Here is a 24,389-nt window from a genome sequence, read left to right on the forward strand (position 1 = left end):
GTCTTGTGCTCCTGATGTATATCCTGACGGTTTGGCCCAGACGGGAGCAGAGGAAGCCAAGACTGTGAGTAGCTTTGTCACCACTCCTGGTATTAGATGAGCACACAACTACTTCCAACTGTACACAGTCTTATAATTTTTCTGAAGTGCTTAAGAATTATGACTTTTTTTTTAAGGTAGTTTCTACACCCAGGGTGGGGCTTGAACTCGTGACTCTTAGAGCAAGAGTTGTGTGTTCTATGGATGGAGTCAGCCAGACACCCCAATCATGACCTTTTTTTTTTTTTTTTGAGATATTTATTTATTTGACAGAGATCACAAGGAGGCAGAGAGGCAGGCAGAGAGAGAGGAGGAAGCATGCTCCCCGTCGAGCAGAAAGTCCGATGCAGGGCTCGATCCCAAGACCCTGGGACCATGACCCGAGCTGAAGGCAGAGGCTTAACCCACTGAGCCACCCAGGCATCCCAGTATTTTCAATCATGACCTTTTTAATAACCGAGAGGCTGAGGCCAAGATAGGCATCGAGGCCGTCTTCCCGAAGGATCTCTGAGGACCATGGACAGGCACCCTATCAGGGGGACAGGCATCCAGCCCTCTCACTCCTCCACTCAGGGCAGAGCCAGATGCTTCAGCCAGAAAAGCCGATTGGTCCGGCCTCATCAGGGCCTCAGAGCCCATCTCGTGAGCCTAGAAAGAGGGGCAACTCGAAAAAACCACCCAGACAACTTCCCCACGGGTTTGATTGTATAAATAATTTATTTCTGTTCACAGCATCATATATGCATATAAAAGGGAACAGGAACAGAAGAATGTTCAGGACAGAAAATTACAGCAGTAGAAACGAAAACTGAAACTGGGAGACATCGTCCCATCACCATGACAGAGAATCTGTGAAGAGAATCCGTTTGAAACAAAACCGGCCTCCCTGTGTCTATGAGAAACAATTTCAAAAGCTCACGTGGGGAGGCCAGCTTCCTCTGTGTGAAACCCATTCATTCTCCAAAGGCCAGGAGGTATAATAAATCACTGGTGCTATGTCGGAGGGGGGGTCCCCCAAGACCACTCCAAGGTGAGTTGATGTGTGCTTCCTCTGTTTGGTCAGAGACAAAAATGGGCTATTATTAGGTCAAACAGGACAGAAATCAACTGAGACTCTTAACTATTAGTGGACACACCACAGGGCTTTACTTTACTGCACAATTACGAACAGCTGACTGCACCCTTAAGTCTTGAAAATGCAAAACCCAAAATCATGTAGCTTCGTTGGTCAAGCATGACAGGATTGGAACAGTGATCTTGAACCCAAGTATGGTTAGCACGAGATGGTGACAGTATTTGGCATCTGTAATGTCACAAAATAAATATATTATTCTCTCAATAGTGTGGAACTACCAAAATGTCAAAGTGCATAAGAAATTGTTACATGTGAAGAAAATAAAGGAAGATGGATTTTTTTTAATAACTCTATACAGAATCTTCAGATGATGGGACCAGCCCATTTAGAAATCAGTGACTATGCTGTTGATATGTAAACCGAAATCCTGCAGGCTTTCACACGTCTTTAGCTCTCTTTTCTCTACTGAGTTCCCACAAAAAGACCAGCATTGGAGAGGTACCAAATTCACCGACAAAAGATAAAAAAGGAAGATGGGCTGGGTTTCCTCTTTTTAAATATTTCATATGAGAATTGGGTTTCAAGCAGGAAGCCAGGACTTCAACCTCTGGTTCTTAAATTAACTTTCTGAGTGCAATTGGACAATAGGCATGGATTTAGAATTTGATTAACTCACATGCTCCAGCATGATCATGCCCAATTTCTATAGGCCTCCTTCCTAAAGAAATTTCTCACAGTGGGGGGAGGGGGCGATACACCTAATTCTACCTGTAAACATGAATTTTAAGAGGAAATAAAAACCAAACAGTTAAGCGTTAAGTTTCCCTTTCGATACTGTGTTTCAGGGTAAATGACATCTTCTGCAAACCAAGACTCGGTCCTGATTATAAAAGATTTTTAAATTACATTATTAAAAATATGTATTTATTCTTCTTTCGCTTTATCTCTTTTCCAAAGCCTCTTTCAAGTAAACTGTGAAGTGCCTGAGTACAGGTGATCATTACATCACACGCTTTCTTTTATCTCAAGCACTCATTGTCTGCATTTGCTACGCAGGCCAGTTCCCACAAGAATGGATTAGGAAGGACCTCATCTGTGTGCTTTTCCTCCGCTCTTAAATCCATGCAACGAGGTCGGCTTTTGCAACAAGGTGGGGTTTTATTTTTTGGTGCATGACATCAAATACTCTAACGAGACATTTTTAATGAAATACTTAAACCAGATAGGCCACAATGAACCAAATTAGAAATTTGAACATGTCGCCACTTGCAGCGTAAAGGGATCTAAAAGGGCAAAGTCTTTTTTTTTTCTCCTTAAGGTGAATATTTCCAAGGTGAGTATTCATTTGTAGAGTTTTTTTTAAAAAACATGTCTGAAAACCAAAAACCCATCATCAGGCGGTTAGGATTACAAGAGGCATCCTTTGCAAAAACCATCTTGCATTTCAGCACACATCTGTAGCTGGTGTGCTTACACAAACCAATCAGTAGACTAAGAGATTTTAAGATTCCACACATATGGGTCTAGGTATTTATGCCGATTACACAGTACAGAGGGAGGTCCCTGTATCTACACACACACCCCATCCAGCATTTACGCCAGGAGCCTTACCCTTTAAACACCTTTAACTATCCTGCAAACAGTAAATACATCATTGGCCACCACCTCCAACAGTTTTTTTTTTCTTAATTTTTATTGGTCTCTTTGTGTGATAATGACCTACACATGGACAGGGTCCAAACCATCTGGAAGATGTCTGATTCCAGGCTGAAAAGCAGTTCTCACCAGAACTGGTCTTCCGTAGCCACCAAAAAGCACCAGAAAAGGGGCATCTTCGCGGCCATTCCCCAGCCAAGGCCAGCGCAGTGCCCGTGCTCTGGGCTGCTGTATTGTTCCAGGCAGTCCTCTCATGGCCCAAACCACCACCTCGTTTGGGCCCAGAGCAGGACAAATGAAATTTCAACAGGGGCCTGCCCTGTGACATAAAATCATCCCCCTTCCAGAGCCCATGAATGCAAGGGGCAGCGGTCCCCCCCAGGACCTCCCACTGCCAGCATGCCTCCAAACGTGTACTCCCAGGGTTCTGGGAACCGCATACCTCTGGTAACTCACAGGTGGGAGCCCCCAGGGAGGGCGGGGCAGCCTGAACTTCTGGCCCTCCGGGAGGAAGAAATCTCTTTTGTCTCTGACATCTGAGCCATCCACCTGGGCCAGGAGGGCGGACAGCAGGCCAGGCACGTCCACTCCCCAGCGCCCCCCACCCACCCACCCATTAGTAGCTCTGGCATCCAGACAAAAGGTCCCCTGAGCTGGGGGTGGGGGTGGATCAAGGGCAGGCTGGCAAGTCAGCGTACACACCCAGGTTAAGTCACTAGTCCTGCGTCTGGGTGCACAGATTCCGTTTTAAAAATTCGAAGCATTGCTTTGGTTCTATGTCTTTGTTCGCGGGCGCAGATTCTCCTTCATCCAACCACCCATCCATCCATCCATCCCTGACTCGCTCGCTCGCTCCCGGCTCGCTCCCCGCTCGCTCCCCACCGCGGCCGGCCGCATTACCGCTTCTTCTTCTGCTTGAGGGACTTCCTGCGTTTCAGGATCATCTCATAGAGCTTGTCCATGCCCTCGGTGAGGCCCTCGCCGATGATGGCGCACGCCGGCTGGACGTGGTAGGTGGTGGCCGGGATGAGCTCGTGCAGCGCCAGCTGTTTCTCGATCTCGGCCACCGGCAGCGATTTGGGGAGGTCCTGCTTGTTGGCGATGACCAGCAGCGGCGTGCCTTGGTTCTCGGCGAACTTGGTCACCTTGTGCAGCTCCGTCTTGGCCTCCTCCAGCCGGTCCACGTCCACCGAGTCCACCACGTAGATGATGCCGTCCGTGCAGCGGCTGTAGGACTTCCACAGCGGCCGCAGCTTCTCCTGGCCGCCTACGTCCCAGAAGTGGCAGCTGATGCCCTTGGCCGTGCCGTTGCTCAGCTTGATCTTCTCCGTGTTGAAACCGATGGTGGGCACCGTGTTCACGAACTCGTTGAACTTGAGCCGGTAGAGCACCGTGGTCTTGCCGGCCGAGTCCAAGCCCAGCATGACGATGTGCAGGGACTGGAAGGCCGAGATGTTGGAGGAGATGTTGCCCATGGCTCCTCGCTGCGGCGCCGGCCACTGCGGCTGCGACGGGAGGGCGCCGCCCCCCCGAACAGAGACTGGCCCGACGCGGCCGGGCGCACCTGGGCCGTCCCTGTCGCGCTCGGCCTCGGGCACCCGCCCGGCCTCGGGGTCCCCGGGGCGCACGGTTCGGGGCGTTCAGACGCCGCGGCCCCCGCGCCCGCGCGGGCCGGGCATAGCGTCTCTCCGGCGGGCTTTTGTCTCCCACGAAGCCGCCTCCGCTGCCGGGGCGCAGGATGCCCGCGCCCGGCGCCCTCCCCCGGCCCCGGCTCTCTCTGCGGCTGCCTCCAACCGCGCCCCCGCGCTCCGGCCGCTCCCCGGCTCTCTGCCGCCCGCTCGCCAGCGGCTCCCGGCGCCCAGCGCTCGCCTCTGCCTCCCCCGGCGGCGGGGCCGCTCCCGCTCCCGGGCGCGCCTCGGAGGCGCAGGCGGGGAGCGGGCTTCCCCGGGCGTCGCTGCCGGCGCGGCCGCCTGGTTGTCCCCGCAGTCCCCGCTCTGTCGCCGCCGCCGCCGCCGCCGCCAGCCTGCAGCGGCGGGAGGGCGCCCGGCCCCGCCCCCGGCCCCGCCCCCCGGCCCCGCCCCCCACCGCCCGGGCCTGGAGAGCACCTCCCCGCCCGCCCGCCCGCGCGCGCTGCTTTCGCGCCTTCCCAGCGTTCGAAATCACCCTCCGCTTCTCCCTCCAGCGCCGCGCCCAGACAATGGGCCGGGGCCTGGCTCTTCCTCCCAGGCCGGCTGACGCATCTTATAAAAATAGCTCCAGGCTCCCGGAACCCCCAGGCTCCGAGCGCGGGCCGCACAGCCTGCCTGGGGAGCCGGGTCCGGGTAGGGGCTTGGTATCCTTGAGCAGGCGCTGGCGCGGCCGGGAATCCGGAGTCCAGAGAGGGGCGGGCAAGGGCCTCTTCTGCCCGGGGCTCTGGGAGGCGCCCGAAGTGGGCGTGGAAGTGCCCCGCGGGGGAAGGGGTTGTGGGGTCGGGTCCCCAGAAGAGGGTAATGGAAGGCGCACGCCGCAATGAGCAGCCAGTCTGCAGCTCACGCCTGACCCAGCACTGACTCTTCCCACTCTGGCGCCCTTTGCTACGCTCGGGACCCAGGCCCTCCTTGATGCCCTGACAGGCTTTCCTGCCCGAGCTCCAGGGCCACTGCCGCGCCTGGAGCTCAGGCCTGTGCCCAGGAAGCGCAGGAGGAGGCCCAGCTTTTTCTAGCCTGGTGGTGGCCACAGTGAAGAAGGGGTCAGGCATTTGCATCCTAAGCCACAAGCCTTCTTATCCCAAATAACTTAGAAAACTCACCTTTCCGAGACCCCCCACTCCCCGCAACTCCCCGCTGCCTAATTTTGTTTCCACCAGCATTGCTGACATCCCCAGCAAGCCTTATGGGCAGGCGCTGTCTGCCACTCCGCTCTGAGACCTGAAAACCACCTGCTTGCAGGCAAACCACTCCTGCATCTGGGGCTCCAGACACACTTGGGGACCGAAACAAAACGTGTCAGCAGCCAGCAGTAGGTGGCGTGGTGGGTTACAAACACCAGTGCCCCTTCCCTGGTTTCTGTTTCCCCTCACTCCAATTCAGTGGTTTAATTTTGGTTTGGAGACACATTAACAAATGTGAATCCTCTGGGCGCAAAGGAAACACAGCAGAGCGCATGATGGAGACACACATACCAGGGGCAGAGGGGCTGTGCGACGCCACCAGCAACTGAATGGTCCACGGCATCTTTCCAACTCCAGACTATTAGGCAGAAAAGACAGGAATGGGGCCAAGAGGGACAGAGTGAAAATGAACACATTTATGAATAAAAACCAAAACTTTTTTATTTCTTAAGATTTTATTTTTAAGTAAGCTCTACACCCAACGTGGGGCTTGAACTTACAACCCAGACACCAAGAGTCACATGCTCCACTGACTGAGTGGCCCAGCCAGGCCACCCCAAACCAAAATTTTCTAGAACTGCTTTCCTTTACCACCTTCCTTTCACAGGGTGGGATAAAAATACACGAGTTTGTTGGTACCGAAAACGTGTGAGAAGACCACATTGGAAGAAGGCAGGACAAGGCATCAAGCCATCCCATTTTTGGGATTCCCATAGTGGTGGCAGCTTTCACAGTCACGGGCTGACCAGAGTGGGTCCTGGGATTGGACATGGAATGTCAGACTGGAAATGGCCTCTCGAGTCCAGATGAGGAAAGCAAGGCCTCCGCACCTGGCACTTTGTCAAGGTGGAGTGTAGATATGGATACTATGTGCTCCAAGCCCAATGGTATTCATGCCCAGGGCTAAGGGCCTGCCTGTTCTCCCTCACTACACACTCCATTAACATGCAATTTTAATAGGGAATGAAGTTGTAAGCAACCGGAATCCAGTTGCAAAAGGCAGAAATTCAACTGGCTTGGACAAAATAGAAAACATTCACTGACATAATTGAAAAGTTGATAATTAGGCTTGTCTTCAGGTGTGGCTAGATCCAGGAGCTCAAGCCTTCCTCCATCTCTCCTCTGTTTTTTCTGTATTGATTCTTTTGCCTACTGGCCCCACTGGGCTCACAACCTTGGTTTAGATCCCAGAAGAAAAAAACGTCTACTTCTTTCCCAGTAACTGCAACAAAAGCCTGGGGAACACATTCTTTTGGCCTGTTCTGCTCACTCTGGTGTCAAGACTGCTGTCCAGGAGGTTGGGGCACACTGATAGATGCGGCCCAGGGGCTCAAAGTGGGAAGGGGTGGTTCCCAAAGAATAATCAGGCATCTGTTCCCAAAAGGGCAAATGGGTGGTGAGTAAGCAAAAGTAACAGACATCAGAGTAGTTAATAATGATGTCATGTGGTTACTGGGAACCCTGGGAAGGCAGGATTTTGTGTTTTGGGGAGTGATTTTCTTGGCTGTCTTCAAGGTCTGCCCCATAGGTAGTCACCTTCTCAGGAGATTGTTTCTCCTCTCTCCTTGCTCTGTGCCACAGGCATGGGCTGGGGGTCAGTCTGAGACAGGATTTTGACTAGTAGCCTTGGACCTGGCCATTTGGAAACCTTCTGGATCCAGCTCCCACAAATGTTAATGTGGGACCCCTTTCTGTCAGTTGCATTTACCCCCAGGCAGGTGTTGCTTTGATTTTTAAGGGCAGGCAGAAGGAAATACGTTAGTAGAACATTTGATGTGTCTTTGTGATGCTGTACTTGCATTAATGACTGCCCATAATGGGTTTGACTGCAGCACCCACTTCTCGCACCCCATGATGTGGTTTAGCCATAAAGGGCTGTCTGTTGTCCAGTAGAAAAAGCAGATTAGTAGACATGATCAGAGCCTTCCAGAACAGAGCCATTAAACAGCAACCCACAGTCACGGAGTAGCAGCCACTCAACATTCTAATTTCACTCACCAGGTGATAAGTTGATTTTGCAGTTGATAATTTAACTTCTAACACAGAAAAATGTCATTCAGCTGGATCAACTAGTAACTTTCTTTTAAATATGGACTTAAGTTGAAAACAATGGAATTATGCAAAGGGAAGTAATGTGTACTGCTGTGCAGGACCCACATTGAGTCTCTTTCTAGGTAGCATCACACTAGCAGCGTGGAGGGACTGGCTGGGCACTCTGCATTTACCTGCTCATATTCTAGCCACTGGTCAACCCTAAGCTCGATCTTCTCAAGCTCCCCATTTCTATACTGTGTCTAATATAATAACATATGCAGTAAATAACTTAGGCAATAAATATTTAAACAAGAAACAAAAAATAATAACACTTAAAGGTTTTGGCACAGTGCCTGGCACATAGTATGTGCTCAGTAAATGTCAGCTTTGCTAACTGTAAAGCCACTGGTTTTATAGCATATGTAGTCATTTGAATAGTGACAACCGCCCAAGGGGCAAGGATTCCACCAGGGTAGAAAACACTGGCTACAGTGTGCCATTTTCTTCACCCTCATGAATCAGAATAAGACTTTTCTCAAAAAGCAGTGTGCACTTAGGTCTTGCCTCAGAAGGGTTTCACCTCCAGCAGCCCTGACATTTCAGCTCCTCTCCCTTCCCTTCTACATCAAGATGACTTTACACCCAGAAAAGGACTCAGTTATTTCAAGTAAACAGAATTCAGTAACTTTAGCAGTCATTTTTTAAATTTTATTTTTTTAAAGATTTTATTTATTTATTTGACAGAGAGAGAGATCACAAGTAAGCAGAGAGGCAGGCAGAGAAAGGGGGGGGGGAAGCAGGATCCCCACTGAACAGAGGGCCTGATGCGGAGCTCGATCCCAGGATCTGAGATCACTATTTGAGCTGAAGGCAGAGGCTTAACCTACTGAGCCACCCAAGCGCCCCTTAGCAGACATTTTTTTTTAATATTTTATTTATTTATTTGACAGAGACAGATCACAAGTAGATAGAGAGGCAGGCAGAGAGAGAGAGAGAGGGAAGCAGGCTCCTGGCTGAGCAGAGAGCCCGATGCGGGACTCGATCCCAGGACCCCGAGACCATGACCTGAGCCGAAGGCAGCGACCCAACGCACTGAGCCACCCAGGCGCCCCTTAGCAGACATTTTTAAATCGTATCCTAAAGCACTTTTTTTCCCTTAAGGGTTTAGAAATAAAGTGTGCCACGGATTAAAATAACTTTTAAGTGGATCTGGGGAATGGAGCGATGAATAGATTGCATCATTATTATGTTTGCATTAGCAGGGGTACTGGCATGATGTGTGAAGGTGTGAGCCTCTTATCCGTAGTTGAGTATGTTTAAGGATAAGTACCAGAACGTGGGCATGTGTGCCCGCATGCCTGCATACAATATGTGTGATTATTCGCATTTTCTGATTGGATCCCTGGGTTCAGGTGCACTGCCCCCCATGCTTAGCTGCTATAGTGCAGGAGTGCCCTCTACCGAGCTTCTTGTGTAATAGCCAAAGCCCTCTCCAGAGGCAAATTTGCCTAGTGCTTAGTAAATGTCCAATCCATATTCATTGAACCAGTGAATACATAAGTGCCTCCCTAACCTGGTTCTCAGTCTGGAACTGTGGGACCAGATCTCTTATGACCCCACTTCTTAAACTGTGAAAGAGCTTCTGGGTGAGGCTCAGAGCTTGAGGGCAGTGATTCTCAGGTGTGGGCTTGGGTCTTGTTTGCTGAGACCAGTGCAGAACAAGGAGGGGTGGTCAGCCGGGACACTAGACAGAGCAGAGCAGGAAGGGGTAAGGCCAGGAAAACTGTTCAAAGAATCATAAAATTGATGGAACAGAGAGGAAATCGACAGCCAGGAAACCCAGCTGAGACTACAGAGTGGAAAAATCAATTTTTACATCTAATTCAGTGGGCAGGTACAGGCAGCAGTAAATGGAGAGGGAGCCAGGAGTCAAGCATGAAGGAGTTGGTTGGACAAGGAAAGTAACAAGGCCTGAATTAGCCAAAGCCAGGTGGTCCAGGACTGAAGTTCTTTGTCTGGTGGGAGGGTCTCCTTCACAAAGACCTCCCCACCAACACTTCCAGAAGTCCTGGAGAGTGGCAGCTGGGGAAGGTCTTATCCCTGGAGATGCTGGTCTCAGGTTAGACTTGGAAGAAACTCCAAGACATTGACTCACGGGGAGTTTTGTGGACTGGGCAATAGATTTGGGTGGAGACAAGTGTGAATTTGGGATGCCCTAGACTTTTGTCTCATTCAGGTGATCCAAAGCTTCGAAATATAAAGGACCCACTACTCCATTGTCCATTCAAATTCATGATTTTATGAAAACAAACAAAAAATAGTTCAGAATGCCTTATTTTTTTTATTGCTGCAAAGCAACTAGACTGAAACAATTCAGGTTCTCATTTTTCTAACAACCACTACTATGAGCATTTAAAAAAAATATTTATTTATTTGAGAGAGAGAGAGCAAGTGCACAAGCAGGGGGAGGGATAGAGGGAGAGGGAGAAGCAGGCAACCCGCTGAGCAGGGATCCTGATGTGGGGCTAGATCCCAGGACCCTGGGATCTGACCTGAGCTGAAGGCAGATGCTTAATCGACTGAGCCACCCACGGGGCCCTACTATGAGCATTTTATGATACTCTCTGTTTTGGTGTAAAATTGCTAAAAGAGTTTATTTCTCCCGACCCCACATTTAAGCCTTCATTACCAATTGTCTCTCTATCATATGCCTGAGATAAGTATGAAAATGTAGAACTTCTAATCTTTTCAATCAATATTATTTTCAGATAAGAGTCTTATATAAGATTGTTTTAGGAGTGCCTGGGTGGTCCAGTCAGTTAAGTGTCTGACACTTGATTTTGACTCAGGTCAAGACCTCGGGTCTGTGAGATCGAGCCCAGCGTAGGGCTCCGTGTGCTCAGCATGGAGTCTGAGATTCTCTCTCCCTTCCCCTCTGCCCCTCCTTCTGCTTGAGTGTGGCACATGAAAATTCTCTCTCAAATAAATAAATTAAATCTTTAAAAGTAAAAAGATTGTTTTAAATCTCTCCTTAATACTTAAATTTCATGTCTTTCATATATTTTTTTAAAGTAGGCTTCACATACAACATGGGACTTGAACTCATGACTCAAAGATCAGCTGTTGCATGCTTTACTGACTGAGCCAGCCAGGCATCCCTAACTTTCATATCCTTTTTGTTTCAATAGAGATTTTTATTTTTGAGTAACCTCTACCCCAACGTGGGGCTCAAACCCACAACCCCAAATCAAGAGTCATACACTCCACTCCACTGACTGAGCCAACAAGGAGCCCCTAAATTTCATATTTTAAGTGAACTTTTAATCAAGGACTTACAGTTTGGAAGTTAAGGCTCAGAGCTACTAACAATGACAGAGAGTCCTCATACCAGTGCCAACATCCTTTCAGTTGAAGGGGAAGAAAAAGCTTGGTATGCAAAAGTTATTTGTGATTCGTTTAATTATTCAATCACCATAATTAAATTTCTACTTTAATAACTACAGTGAAGAAGAAGAAAAAAACAGGTAACAATAAATACCAGGTGATCAGAGCACCGCACCATGAACTGAGAAGTATTTGATGGAAACTTGGATTACTTTCGTCCCCCCTTCTCCATTCTCCCCAGGTGAACTGGGATGCCTATTATTTTCGTTTAATTAAAAGCTAGCTGGCTGGACCCAAGAGAGATGGAAACAATCACGCTTTTGTGCCTCGATCAAGCCCTGTCGGCTTCTCCCAATTGCGGTGAAGGAGGACGGGCTGCATTGCCAGCTCTCCCTTTGTCTGCTGTGTGGTCACTTAGGATGACTCTTCCCTTTAATACAACAGTTGGCTTCTTCTGGAACTATCTTCTATGTGAATATGGCACGAGCATCTGAATAAAGTTCTTTAACTCGTTGCTGCTTTTGTTAGAGGCATGGCCACTTACGAATATCATTTTCTCCTTATGAGTTATGCTGTACTTTACGTAATCTAATACTTTGTCCCGTTAGTCATAGAATATCCATTTTACTTTCTTGATTCTGCCCCCTCCAATCTCCTAAGTCTATTTTCCCAAGGGCAATCTGGACCAAAGTAAAAACCCACAAGACCTCTGTTCCCTTCTTACCTGGACTTTCAAAGGACCTTCTTGACCCCGCCACACTTCTTAATATTTTCCTTAAGAAAACCAACTGGCCTGGCCAACTGGCAGTACTTTCCTCACCCTCTGTGGCCCCACATTGCTGTTCCCCAAGATTCAGGACTGATTCATGATGGTGACCACCTGGCATGGAGAGGCTCACAGGGTCAGAGGTCCACCACCTACCCACCGCCCACCATCCACATCCATGGCTGCAAACCCCACTCCCTCCTCCTCTCTGATCATGGCCATGAGACTTTGTGCATTGGTCATTAATCCACAGAATGTTGGTGGCTCCCCGCTTTCGGTCTTAAACGTTCTTGCCCTTTCACATCTCTGTAGTTATTCCCACCTACCTCTCAAGGTTTCTCAATCTCTGCCACTGCCCACAGCCAGAGGAGCTCAGCATACACCATCCAACTCAGAGCTCTCTCTCTCTGGGTATATCTCCACCAGCATCATGGAGCAAGTACAGGAAACCAGCACCAGCACAACAGGTGAACTCCTCCTTCCCTTCCATCTGCTCGTGCCTTCATCCAGCCAACCAGATCTTTCTATTTCAGAAACAGTCCTTGGAATTAAAACCCGGAGCACTTTTAAATCACATTGGTTGGATTTTCCTCTGTTCGGGAGAGTTGCCTTCATTCTTGTCTTTGATGAGTGCTGTGTCTACCTTTATTTCTGCATGTGGGAAGAGAAGACTTCACCCAGGCATGTGCCTCTGTCCACTCTGCGTGCACCTTGGAGAGGTAGCTCATCTGATGCACCCAAACCTGACACTTTGCTGAGACCCAGTTCACTAGTGATGATGAAGGGATGTACATCCAGGAGTAGATCCACGGTCTGTCCCCTTCTCCACGTGTCACAGGGAAGGTAAGATCTGTAGGATTGGTCTTCTTGCACTCAAGGGTAGTGAAGGGCAAGTCCTACTTATATCCTTAACCTGAGATGCTTTCTTTGGTCTGGAATTCCAGAAATAGGTGGGAGGTCAGTCATCAGTGTTTGCCCAGAGTGATAAAGCAATACTGCTTGGTCCATATAGGGTCATAATAAGTGAAGGGATTTAGACCTCAAAATCCAACTCTAAACTCCTACCGTGATGCAGAGGGACATTCCAGTGAACTCTGGCATCAAAATCTAATGTGAGGAGACACAACCTCTACATAGCAATAGAGAAAAATCTAAGGAGAGAAGAGACCCAGTGAAAGGCACCGAGACAAGGGGCCAAAGGAGGCTGAGCTTAGTTCCTTCTCTTCCTCCTTTTCTTTTTCCTGTCAGAAAAAGTTGGATATTTTCATTCTACTCAAAGACATCACAATCTTTATGGAAGATCCAGCCCTTTATTTGCTCGTGGTAGAGCCAGTTCGACTCTCTTGACAAACTGATGTTCAAGAGAACTAAGAGATGACTGAATAGATCATTTTTCAGTATTTTTAAAGATTTATTTATTTTAGAGAGAGCATGAGGGGGGTGGGGGGGCAGAGGGAGAAGGAGGGAGAGAGAATCTCAAGCAGACACCCTGTAGAGGGCAGAGTCTGACAGGGGGCTCGATCCCAGGACCCTAAGACCATGACTTGAGCCAAAATCAAGAGCTGGACGTTGGACTGACTGAGCCAGCCAGTCCCCCCCCCCCATTTTTCAGTATTTTTGAATGAAGTGAACACACTGTGTAATGTTCAGAAAGTACAAAAGGACATTCGGTGAGAAGGGAGTACCCGTCCCACCCTTCCTCATTCCCTCCTGCCCCCACAGCCCTTGTCCTGGGAGGTGATAGCAGTTAGCAACAGCTTGTATCTCCTTGTAGATACCTTTTCAGAGCTATTCCTTAAGGAAAATGTATTATGCTTCTCAAAAATCCTAAGCAAATGTGCCAAAAGGAAGAGCATAAATTAATCTGATAGCAAGGAGTCCAGAGAGCTAAAATATGGCCATGAAACATCAAGGCAACATACTCCAGAGGGAAATGATGAGTTTTTTGAATAATAAGCTACGAGATCTTTCCTACTGCAGTTACTAAAGACCTACAGCCCAGCCTCACCCAGGCCCTGAACCCCGAGGACTTCTGTTCCCAAGAGCAGCTGGGAGCTGGGATCACTTGGAGGCATTCTTAGGGCACCCCAGTGCCTTAGAGCTGTCTTCTGCCCAGGAGCCACTGGACACCCGCCATCCAGGAGATCAGACCTCTGCTCCACCCACCTTGGCAACAGGCCAACCAGTCAGAAGCCCTCTCCTTGACTCCCGCGACTGGACCCCCAGCTGCTGGTGGAGTCCTATTTGTCCTGGATGTAACCCTGGGTCGATTAAATGATTTACGATGGGCTGGCGCAGATGGGAGAAGCCAGGCTGACCTAAGCAGTAACTCTAGCAGTTTCTCAGTCTGTGATGACTTGGGAGGAAAAGATAAAGACGAACAAAAGCAAAGAAATGAGAACAAATTTGATTTCTGTGACGGAAGAAGCTGACTGAATTGTAGCTTATTTATCTGGTATCTCTTAACTTCATTTGCAGCCTGCTGCTCACAGACTATGTCTTTGTCATAATTTTATCTAGTGCTAAGTGGGCGAAATAACAAAATAAAAACAATCTTAGGCTTTTCCTGGCCAAAAAGGTCATATATTCAGATACGAAAATTAGGTCTAGACTTCAGGACAGAGTGAAGATTCAAGAAACCAGGGCTGAGGGGCATGTGGGTGGCTCAGTGGATTAAGCCTCTGCCTTCAGCTCAGGTCATGGTCTCAGGGTCCTGGGATCGAGCCCCACATCGGGCTCTCTGCTCAGCAGGGAGCCTGCTTCCCCTTCTCCCTCTGCCTGCCTCTCTGTCTACTTGTGATCTCTCTCTGTCAAATAAATAAATAAAATCTTAAAACAACAACAACAACAAAAAAACAGGGTTGAATTCACCTCTAGCCACAAAGACAAGGTGTTGGCTTGTAGACGGGAGCCTTTGCTGAAAAGTTGTTCTAGCCATAAACTGGAATGCCCATCTGCTGCAACATTATGAAATAATCTAAGATACTTCCATGTAGTTATAAACTTCTGAGCTATTAAAAAGAATGAGGGGCACCTGGGTGGCTCAGTCGGTTGAGCGTCTGACTCTTGATTTCGGCTCACGTCATGATCTCAGGGTTGTGAGATTGAGCCCCGTGTTTGGATTCCATGCTCAGCAAGGAGTCTGTTTGAGATTCTCTTTTTCCCTCTCCCTCTGCACCACTGCCCCCTTAAAAATAAATAAATCTTTAAAAAAATCAAAAACATGAGATGAATCTGTGTGCATTGATATGGTTCAGATCACCCAGACATTATTAAGTAAAAAAGAACATAACACAAAAATGCTTCCACCTCCATGAAAAAGTTTGTGTATATATGTAAAATCTATATAACAAGTATATGAATGTGTGTGTGTTAGATAGACTGATACAGATATATGATATATGATATGCATGGGGATTTTCCAAAAAGGTAGACAAAAACACAAGGAACTACTGGTAATGGTTATCTCTGGACAATGGAACCGAGTATGTGATTTGGAAAAGATACTTTTGTTTCATTGCATACCTACTCTACCATTTGAATTTGCTTTCCATGTGCATAAAAATATTATTTTCATCATAACAAAGAAGGTCCAAAAAACCCATTTAGCTAATGAATGCATGCACAAAAAGAGGAAAATGCCTGCATATATATGCAGATTTTAAAAGTCTTAAATTCTGAACTGCATTCTAGAAAGAATTAAAATAAATAGAACACATGTCCAGAGAGTGAATTACCACATCAGCAAATGTCAAATATCCATAAATAAGTGATTCATGTTCCGCTGCATGAGATCCATAAAAGTAGTCTCCAAGCTTGACTGAGCTATAGGTCTTGGGAAGGAGCCCTTCCAGGTAAAAATTTATGGAGGGCATCATTTTCCTCTAGAGCTGCTGGCCTGCTACCTCAATGTCAGACAGGCAAGGTTAAATGTAACATTAACATTTAGAAGCCCTATCCCACAGAGGTGCAAGTGCAGAAGGAATCTAGCTTTCCTCAAATCTTTAAGCTTTCCAGGAAGGGGCCATACTGCCAACATCCCAGATTCTTTGGAGGTTTTCTTTTTCTTTTTCTTTCTTTTTTTTTTTTCTTTAAGATTTATTTTATTTAACCTAGAGAGAGAGAAAGAGAGAGAGAGAGAGAGCATGTGCATGTGCGTGCATGAGTAGGGGGAGGGGCTGAGGGAGAGAATCTTCACGAAGACTCCCTGCAGAGCACAGAGCCTGATTTGGGGCTTGATCTCATGACCCAAGAGATCCTAACCTGAGCTGAAACCAAGAGTCAGACACGTAACCCACTGAGCCACCCAGGCATCTCTCTTTGCAGGTTTTCAAATGACTTTTTTCTGAAGCGCGCTCCAAAGATAAAACAGTAGGTATAAAACAGATACAAGATGCCCAGGAGACTGGAGACATTTTGTGCTATGACTTAAAAATCAAAAACTCTCCTTTCTCCTGTGTATGCATGCAAATTATCTTTCATAGTGACATTTAATCTACATATCATTAACACCTTATCCCATGCAAGTGGCGGAGAAGTAGCTCCCCAGCTGAGTTTCTGTGGGTGGTGCAGAATGGACTCTGTACCGGGGTTTTTTCGCACTTCCGGATTCGGCTGGGCAGAATGAAGCCCAGCAATGGGAGATGAAGAACAAGCAGGGAAGACGAGTCAGGTCCTTCATGTTCCGTGTGTGGGTCATGAATATCCAGACAGAGTTTCCTGTGTGAAAAAGGCCACCCTACATTTTTGAAAGATGCATGGTGTTTCTATACCAGTCCTTATCACCTGAGACATGGGTATCCTCTGTTTTGCTAACTGTGGGCAACAGCAGAAGACACTCTTCTCTCCTTCAAGCCCCAATGCCTCTTGTGGAAGTAATGTTTTCCTGGAGAAATCATTCTTTCAGGCCATTTTAAATTTTGACTCCCTAATGAAATCATATAAAGAACTGAAATGTGTAGAAAAAAACATTGTCATTCAGGGAACAAGGGCATCTGGCCAGGGCCGTCCACCATGTCGTTATAACTGGTATTGATCACCTCTGCTCATATCAAATTGACCTTTGCCCTCTCCACAATCATTTCAGTAAACTCATTACCTCCCCCCACCCCAGGGCAATATAAAGACTCCAAAAAAATCTAGTCAGCAAGTTTGATTTACCCCAGGTCTGAATATAGAATTCTTTGTCTACTTTCCCCATTCTAGAAACTTCTGTCATAGTCAACAATACATAGAACCAGAAATGATGTATCGAAGTCAGAGGGTTCTCCAAGCCACCTGTGCCTCGTATGTTCTTATACTTGAGTTGGAAACATCATCACTTCCGATTTTTGGAGTTTTTTCTTTTTCTTGTTTGTTGAAGCCATTCTTCTGATAAACAACTTCTGCAATAAAAAATTAACTTTGGGGATGCCTGGTAGGCTCAGTCGGTAGAGTGTGCAACTCTTGATCTTAGGGTTGTGAGTTCAAGCCCCATGTTGGGTGTAGAGATTACTTACAAATAAAATCTTTTAAAAATTTAACTTTTTAAATCCTGTGGTTAGACAGCCTGCAATGGATCTGGGCTATACAAATGATCTCTGAGAAGTCAGCATTGAAGTGAATGCCTATTAGGGGTATTGGTACAAGTAGCCAAAGCGTATTATTTCCGTAATGGCTCCCTTTTAAATGCACCACGCCTTTCTATTTCTACTTGTCTCATTACTTCTCGTGAATAACACTGTCTTACTTGTCACACTTAAGTGCGTACTGAGCATAAAACACTTTCTTTATATTGGGTGTGCATTGAGGTGACTGCACACGCTGACCGCAACAGGTGGGCCATCATTCACAGATCCACAAATCCCTCTTCTGATGTGAGTATGCCCAGGGGAGATCATGGGGGAAGAGATATTTACAGTATGTCCAAGACATGATCCCTTTACACAGAACATTTACTCTCCAGCTGGGGAATGAAGTGTTGTCGTGTTTTTAGAAAACACGTCTTCTCATTCCACCTCTTGTTTTCCTACCTACCTACGCATTAATCACTTAACTCGTTTTTTCTGTGTTTCAGATTTCCCATTTCCTGTCCTCTTTCCTTTCTTTTCCTCTCCTCCGCCAGTATCCTAAGTTAACCAGGAATTAATCTGGTGCCTCTGTTGTTATCCAGGGCCAAAGAATGGCTCACGTGCTATTCGAGGCTGGACAGCCCCGACTTTTCTGGAATCCTTGTCCTCCTCCCACTGCTGGCCACACATGTGCCTTCTCTCACGTGTCAAAGAAGGTCTGCAATGGTCAGACCTAGCCTTATGAGGCTTCCTCCCCTCCCTCCCACAGAGCCGTGGCCTGAGTCATGAGACACAGCTAAACATCTCACTCCATGTGCAACTCAACAAAGGAAAGGCAGGCTTTCAGGCAGGTAAATGAGTGAGAACACCACCTGATGGACACGGCACATTCATAGTCATCACACAGCCCTGCCACCCAGTGAGGCTGGGACAGCATCAGTGGACCTGTGTGCTCTGGTCACCATGTAAGAACCCATGTCTGTTGTATAGGAGAGCGTTCAAGTGAAATGCAGGAAAGGAACGTCTCATCACTTCAAATACAAGTACGTCCTTTGAGGAAATAATTCAGTATATATTCATTTAGGATATCGTGTGTAAACATTTATGTTTTTGTCCCAGGTGATGGCATCAGGAAACCTAGTCCCAATCCTCAGGGGTCTATAGAACAGCGATAAATGCAGACAAATCATCCTGCAGGAATAACAGTGGGCGGTGAGCCCAGAGCACAGGTCAAGTGGGGGGCAGATGGGGCAAAGAGGGTGAGCTGGCTAGTGAGGAAAATACCTTTAGGGACAGCTTCTGGCCAGGTGATACCTAAACAGGGGACATAATTCACTGACACTCAGGCAGACACAATATGTTGTTAGCTCTCTGGTGTCTGTGAGTCTGTCCCCATAGCCTTCTAAATGCACTAGGGTCCACCAGTGGTTTGGGGCAGCATGGTCATGAGCCACTGGAAGAAGACAAAGGAACCCACTTAAGAAGGCTCAGCACAGTAACTTGGGGACGGGATACTGGGTAACAGCACCAGGGATCTGCAAAGAGCTGAGGACAAAGTCCCTGAGAAGTTTTAGGAATTTCTTCAAGAAGCTGCAAGGACCCCGTTCCCGGACTTCGGATGGGGAATACAAAATTACACTTATAATCTTGCAATCATAGCACCCATTCAAAGGGTACGCCCTGGAGACTTACTGTGTTGGAGGGTATCAGTGATTGTAGCAACAAGAAATATAGCTTCCTTTAATTCAGCCAATAGTACCCGCTAGTTAACTGATAACACCTCCCAGTTACAGTGTGTTCTAACCACAAGGATTTAGCACTTTATATTTCAAAGTTTTATTTTAGTAATACAATTTTAGTGTTAAGTAAGAGGCAAGTCAGGAGAATTATGAGAAGGAAATTCGCTCTAGCCTAGCTGCTCACAGAGGGGCTGCCTGGTAGAGTAGGCCATGAGAACCCACACACCCCCGCCCCCTCCCCGGGGCCCAAACCCCCAACCAGCCCTGTGCGCCTGCGCAGAGCGACACCTGTTCTTTACCTTCCGTTCTGCGACACTGAGTTTGCCCTGGCCGCGCGAACACAAAGATTCACAAATCCTCAGTAGAGCCCCTGTTCAAGTCTCATCGGCCTCCAAATAACTCTCTCCTTCCTCTCTCTCTTTCTCATCTCTCTGTCTCTCTGTGTCTCCCATCTCTTGCCCTGCAGCCTTGCTCCTTCCCCTCTTGGAGGCGGTCTTTGCGTGTCCCCACCACGCAGCCCTCTTTCTGCTACCTCTGCTGGCCCTGCCCCCTTTCTGAACCTGGTGAAGGTCACTTCCTAAATGGGGCACACGCTGGCTCCCTTTCAGTCCTTACTTCCTTGTCCCTGTGGCATCTAGCACTCTGGATGTTTTGTTTTGTTTTCCCCAAACCCTCTCCACTTCTTCTTTCTTGATCTCATTACATCCCTGGCTCCCAGCTTGTCCTACCTTCACTATCCCCCCACGGGGTCCTGGTCTTCCACTTGCCCCTGAACTGTGCATATTTTCTGGGTCCTCCTCTCGGTTCTCTTTCCCACCACACTGTCCCCTGGGGTGTTCCCCGTCCCCCTGCAGTCCCAGCCGACCTCATCTTCATCCTCCTGTCTTCCTCTTCTTATTCTTTCGCCTGTCGACTTGTCTCCCAGCCAGAACCTGGCCAAGTCAGACGCTAGTGAAGCTGTCACACAGTTTTGGATGAGCCATTTGGGGACAAGCCCTACTGCATCCGGAAGGAATATACCTGTTTTCTCTCTTGTCTGATTGAGAGTGACCTTGATGGTGTCATCTGAGCCTGCAGGAGGTGGGAGCCCTGCTGTCTCTTGAGGCAAGGATACCACTGGGTAATGCCCTCTGTCCTGTGTGTGCAGCAGCACCAAGGGCGACCGGCTGGGGTGCAGGTGGAGACCCAGGCGTGCTGGTCACCATCTGACCCTGCATGTCAAGCTGGCTGTGGTGTGGGGAGGGGCCCTGCAGAGACCCACTTTCAACCCGTTTATAACTCACAATGCCCTGTAGTGACATCTCCAATTTAGGAGTGCGACAGAATGGTTGTTTTGAATATTACTGGGTGAGTATGAAAATTATAACATTAGAAATTATTTGTTAACTAGAATATCACAGTTCGTAATGTTCATTTCATGAAAGCAATTCTAAATTGCTTAACACAGCTGCAAAGAAGAGCTTTGCCAAAATATAAGGCTAAGGAAGACAGAACTCACGGAAAACGATCTGAAATACTCCTTAACAATTGTCTAGGGGGGTGCCTGGGTGTCTCAGTCGGTTAAGCCACCGACTCTTAATTTCAGCTCAGGTCATGATCTCAAGGTTCTAAGAGCCCCACATTGAGCCCCACACTGGGCTCAGTGCTGGGCATGGAGCCTTAAGGTTGGTTTTCTCTCTCTCTCCCTCTCCCTCAGCTCCTTCCTCCTCTCTCCCACTAGGCATTCACTCTCTCTCTCTACAGTAAATAAATCTGGAGAAAAAAAAAAAGAAAGAGAGAGAGAGAGAGAGTTGTCTGGGGAGGCCCAGCACAAAGAGGACCTCGGTGGGGCAGCCACACTAAGTCATAGGAAGGACGTGACCGTCCAGCCTGGCCTTCTGACAGCTGGAAATGACAGAGTAGCCTGGGGACCATCATCTTCATTTACAAAATTGTAGACAGCTCAGTAGATGAGAAGGAGAAGCATCAGGTCCCATGAAGAGTGACTTCCCAGGCCCCTTCCTTGGGAGTCCCGATGGTGTACATCTCACATGCCCAAGGATCACCAGGGATGCTTGGGGTGGTGTGGCCACCTGCAGGACCACCTCCCTTTGTCTCCCACGGCACCAAGGAAGCCAGAACCAGGGTTGTGTTGCTTTCTCATCCACTTTCCGCTGCTCTGGTTTCCTGGGAAGCAGGGGCAGAGCCAGGATGAGGAGGAACCACAAATTCCATTGGGAAGAGATCTGGAGCCTTTCCTTGGATCTTGGACTGTCTCTGAACAACCTTGCGACAAAAGTTTTGCAATTGGGCAAATCTTAATGAGGGTCTTGAGACAACTAAAAAGCTCGGTTGGGAGCAAGAAGCCAGGAAGGAAGGGATTGACTGGTGGTTATCGGGTTCCTGGGCCTGCCACTCCCCAGTACAGACAGGTCTTCCTGAAGCCCCCATACAGAGCATTCGGCCAGAAGCATAGTCCACACACAGGCAAACAGATGGGCTTCGTGGGCAATGGCACAGCTGGAAAGTTCAGGATGATCCGGAGTCGGAGTCGGGGTCCCTGAGCTTGTGATAACTACACAACCATGAAGGGGAAGCCGTGCAGACAGCTATGGCGACCTGTCCTTATGCCGCCGAGTCATTACTTAGCAAAGCTTCTCTAAAGCTTCTCTTGCTCAAGAGAAGGTCCCATTTGTAGGCAAACAGAGACCCTCAAACAGACAATATCTGTGTTATTTTTGAGTGATAGTTCATCAACACAACAAAACAAAACTCTGTTCCTGAAAAATCCAAATATTTGTCACCACCAAACACTCTCTTCATTCACTGGGAAGACATAGGAGCAGGCAAATCTTTCAGGTATATTTGATCGTGTCCCCTGCTTTTCTGAAAGGGATGCTTGACTTTGTTTTAATAGCATTGGTCCAGGAGTTGGTGAGCTCTGGGCTCCAGGTCTGCCCGTGAGACCATTCAGGATGAGGGCCGGCCTCTACTTTCCTACCTGTGCAATGGACATGATAATAACACCTGTCCCTAAGCCACAGGGATGGTTATGGCAGGCTGGGTGTTAAAGGACCCAGCACTGTGCCTGGAGAGCAGGAAACCCTCTCAGTGTCAGCTCCTTCTACCACATCACATCATGTTATGTCAGTCATCCCATCGCCCTGCCTGATCATTTTGTGCTTTGCCTGGAAGTCACTAGAATATCACTTTGCAGGCACTGCACTGGGTCAGTTTTCTGGTTTGTGATTAGTTCAGTAAATGGTCACAGCAGATTTAGTCTAAGCATGCGTTGCCCTAGTTTATAAGAATAAAAGGATATATTCTCCACTTTCAAGGGCAGAATAAGCGTCATGTCTGTGCTCTATCTATGTCACGCTCCAGACCGGTGTGAAATAACCACATCAGGGAATTTGCATATTCAAATCCTGTCTTTGTCAGACTCCTGATTTTGTCTGCTGAAATCTGCAAAAAAACCATAAAGTCCTGAGGTATGGTTACATGACTATTAAATGATTATTTTTGTATAGCACCTACCTTCCTGAACAGTGGAAAGTCGGTAATCCACAATGTTAAAATAACGTTTTTACTGCTCTTAATTTCCCTGCCAACATATGAAGTGAGGTGTGTGTATGATGTGTGGTGTGTGTGTGTGTGTGTGTGAGACGCATGGTATGTGGGGTTTCTATGTGTGATATGTGGTGTGTGTGTGTGTGTGTGTGAGTGTGTGTGGTGGACTGTATTTGTGGTGCGTTTAGCGTGTGTGTGTGTGTGTGTGTGAGACGTGCATGGTGTGCAGAGGTTTTTTCTGTGATGTGATGTGGGTGTGTGTATGTGTGATGTTCATGTTGTGTGTGAGCATGTGTGGTCGGCTGTATTTGTGGTGTATGTAGCATGTGTGTGTGTGAGATGTGCATGGTGTGCAGATGTGTTGTCTGGGATGTGTTGTGGTGTGTGTGTGGCGTGTGCGAAGGCGGTGTGCTGGTGACTGAGGTGTGCCCAAAATCAGTGCGGGCTTCACTGAAGCCCCCGTTTGAAAGGGTACAGGGCTGTTGCCATCTCCCTCAACAATGGCTCTGCCACAATGGGAGCATCAAGTGTGGGCTGTGTCACCTTCACTGGGACCCTCCCAGGCCCAGACTCTTGACTGGGGGCCGAGGGAGCCATGACCACTGCGCAGGAGAGAGTAAACGCTGCAAGTCTGACTGCTGTCCCTAGGAAAGCCTTCTCGGGAGGAGACCCTTGGCTGGGGACTGGGTGCTTTGGCGGCTTCCCAGCATCCCCAGGACTGACGAGAGTGGCTCGCCGTGCCCATACCGTGGGCACACAGTATGTTCGAGGCTGAACACCTGCTCTCCTTCTGGGAGGCTGGAATTTGGGTATGTGCCAGGCAGAGGGTGCCTACGGGACCAGCCCCCAGCAAGGTCCGTGGCTCTGATTGTCTGACGAGCGTCCCTGATAACATTTCACATGTGTTGTCACAACCCGTTGCTGGAGGAATTTGGGGTGCCCCTCGTGACTGCGTCAGGAGAGGACCCCTGGAAGCTTATGCCTGGTTCCCTGTAGACACTGTCCCTAGCTCCTCCTTTTGCTGACTACTCTGTGTCTTTGCCCTGTAATAAACCACAGTCACAGTCCTGGCAGTCCTCCTAGCAAGCCATTGGCCCTGAGGGCGATCTTGGGGACCCCCAACACAACCTTTTTCTTTTGGGGATGTAAAGGGATGAAATGAAAGCCTTGGAGATTTTTTTTTAAAGATTTTTTAATTTATTTGACAGACGGAAATCACAAGTAGACAGAGAAGCAGGCAGAGAGAGAGGAGGAAGCAGGCTCCCCGCTGAGCAGAGAGCCCCATGCGGGGCTCGATCCCAGGACCCTGGGATCATAACCTGAGCGGAAGGCAGAGGCTTTAATCCACTGAGCCACCCAGGCGCCCCAGCCTTGGAGATTTTGAGGAACTCAAAGGCCTTTGAAAATCCCTCCAGTAAGAGATATCTTAATGCGAAGAGACCTAGGCCATCTTGGGGTTTGAGCAGACACAGTGGGAAGAAAAGAACTCCCTCTCTGTTCTAATTAGTCTTATAACTAGTTTCAGTCACAGCTGTCTCAGGAAAATGGGGTTGCTTTGTACATAGAAAGCCTTTTTGTCTAAGCAGGAACATGGCAAGGGCAGAAGGGAGAGTCTAGAAGATGAGAGATGAGCTTCAAACCTCCCCAAGGCCATTAAAACCCCATGGTTCAGTTTTCTAACACTTGAATATATCACAGTGTTTTATCAGTTTTTAAAATTTTCAAAATC

General features: G+C 48.1%; 1 protein-coding gene across 1 annotated transcript; it reads right to left on the reverse strand.

The window, feature by feature from the left end:
- Positions 1-737: 737 nt before the first annotated feature.
- ARL4C (ADP ribosylation factor like GTPase 4C) lies at positions 738-4,776 on the reverse strand. The gene has a single exon (XM_046019856.1). It carries the CDS (start codon positions 4,243-4,245, stop codon positions 3,667-3,669), a length of 579 nt encoding a protein of 192 aa, XP_045875812.1. The 5' UTR covers positions 4,246-4,776; the 3' UTR covers positions 738-3,666.
- Between the last annotated feature and the right edge of the window lie 19,613 nt (positions 4,777-24,389).

The sequence above is a fragment of the Meles meles genome, chromosome 9, assembly GCF_922984935.1.
Source record: "Meles meles chromosome 9, mMelMel3.1 paternal haplotype, whole genome shotgun sequence".
NCBI classification, from domain to species: Eukaryota; Metazoa; Chordata; class Mammalia; order Carnivora; family Mustelidae; genus Meles; species Meles meles.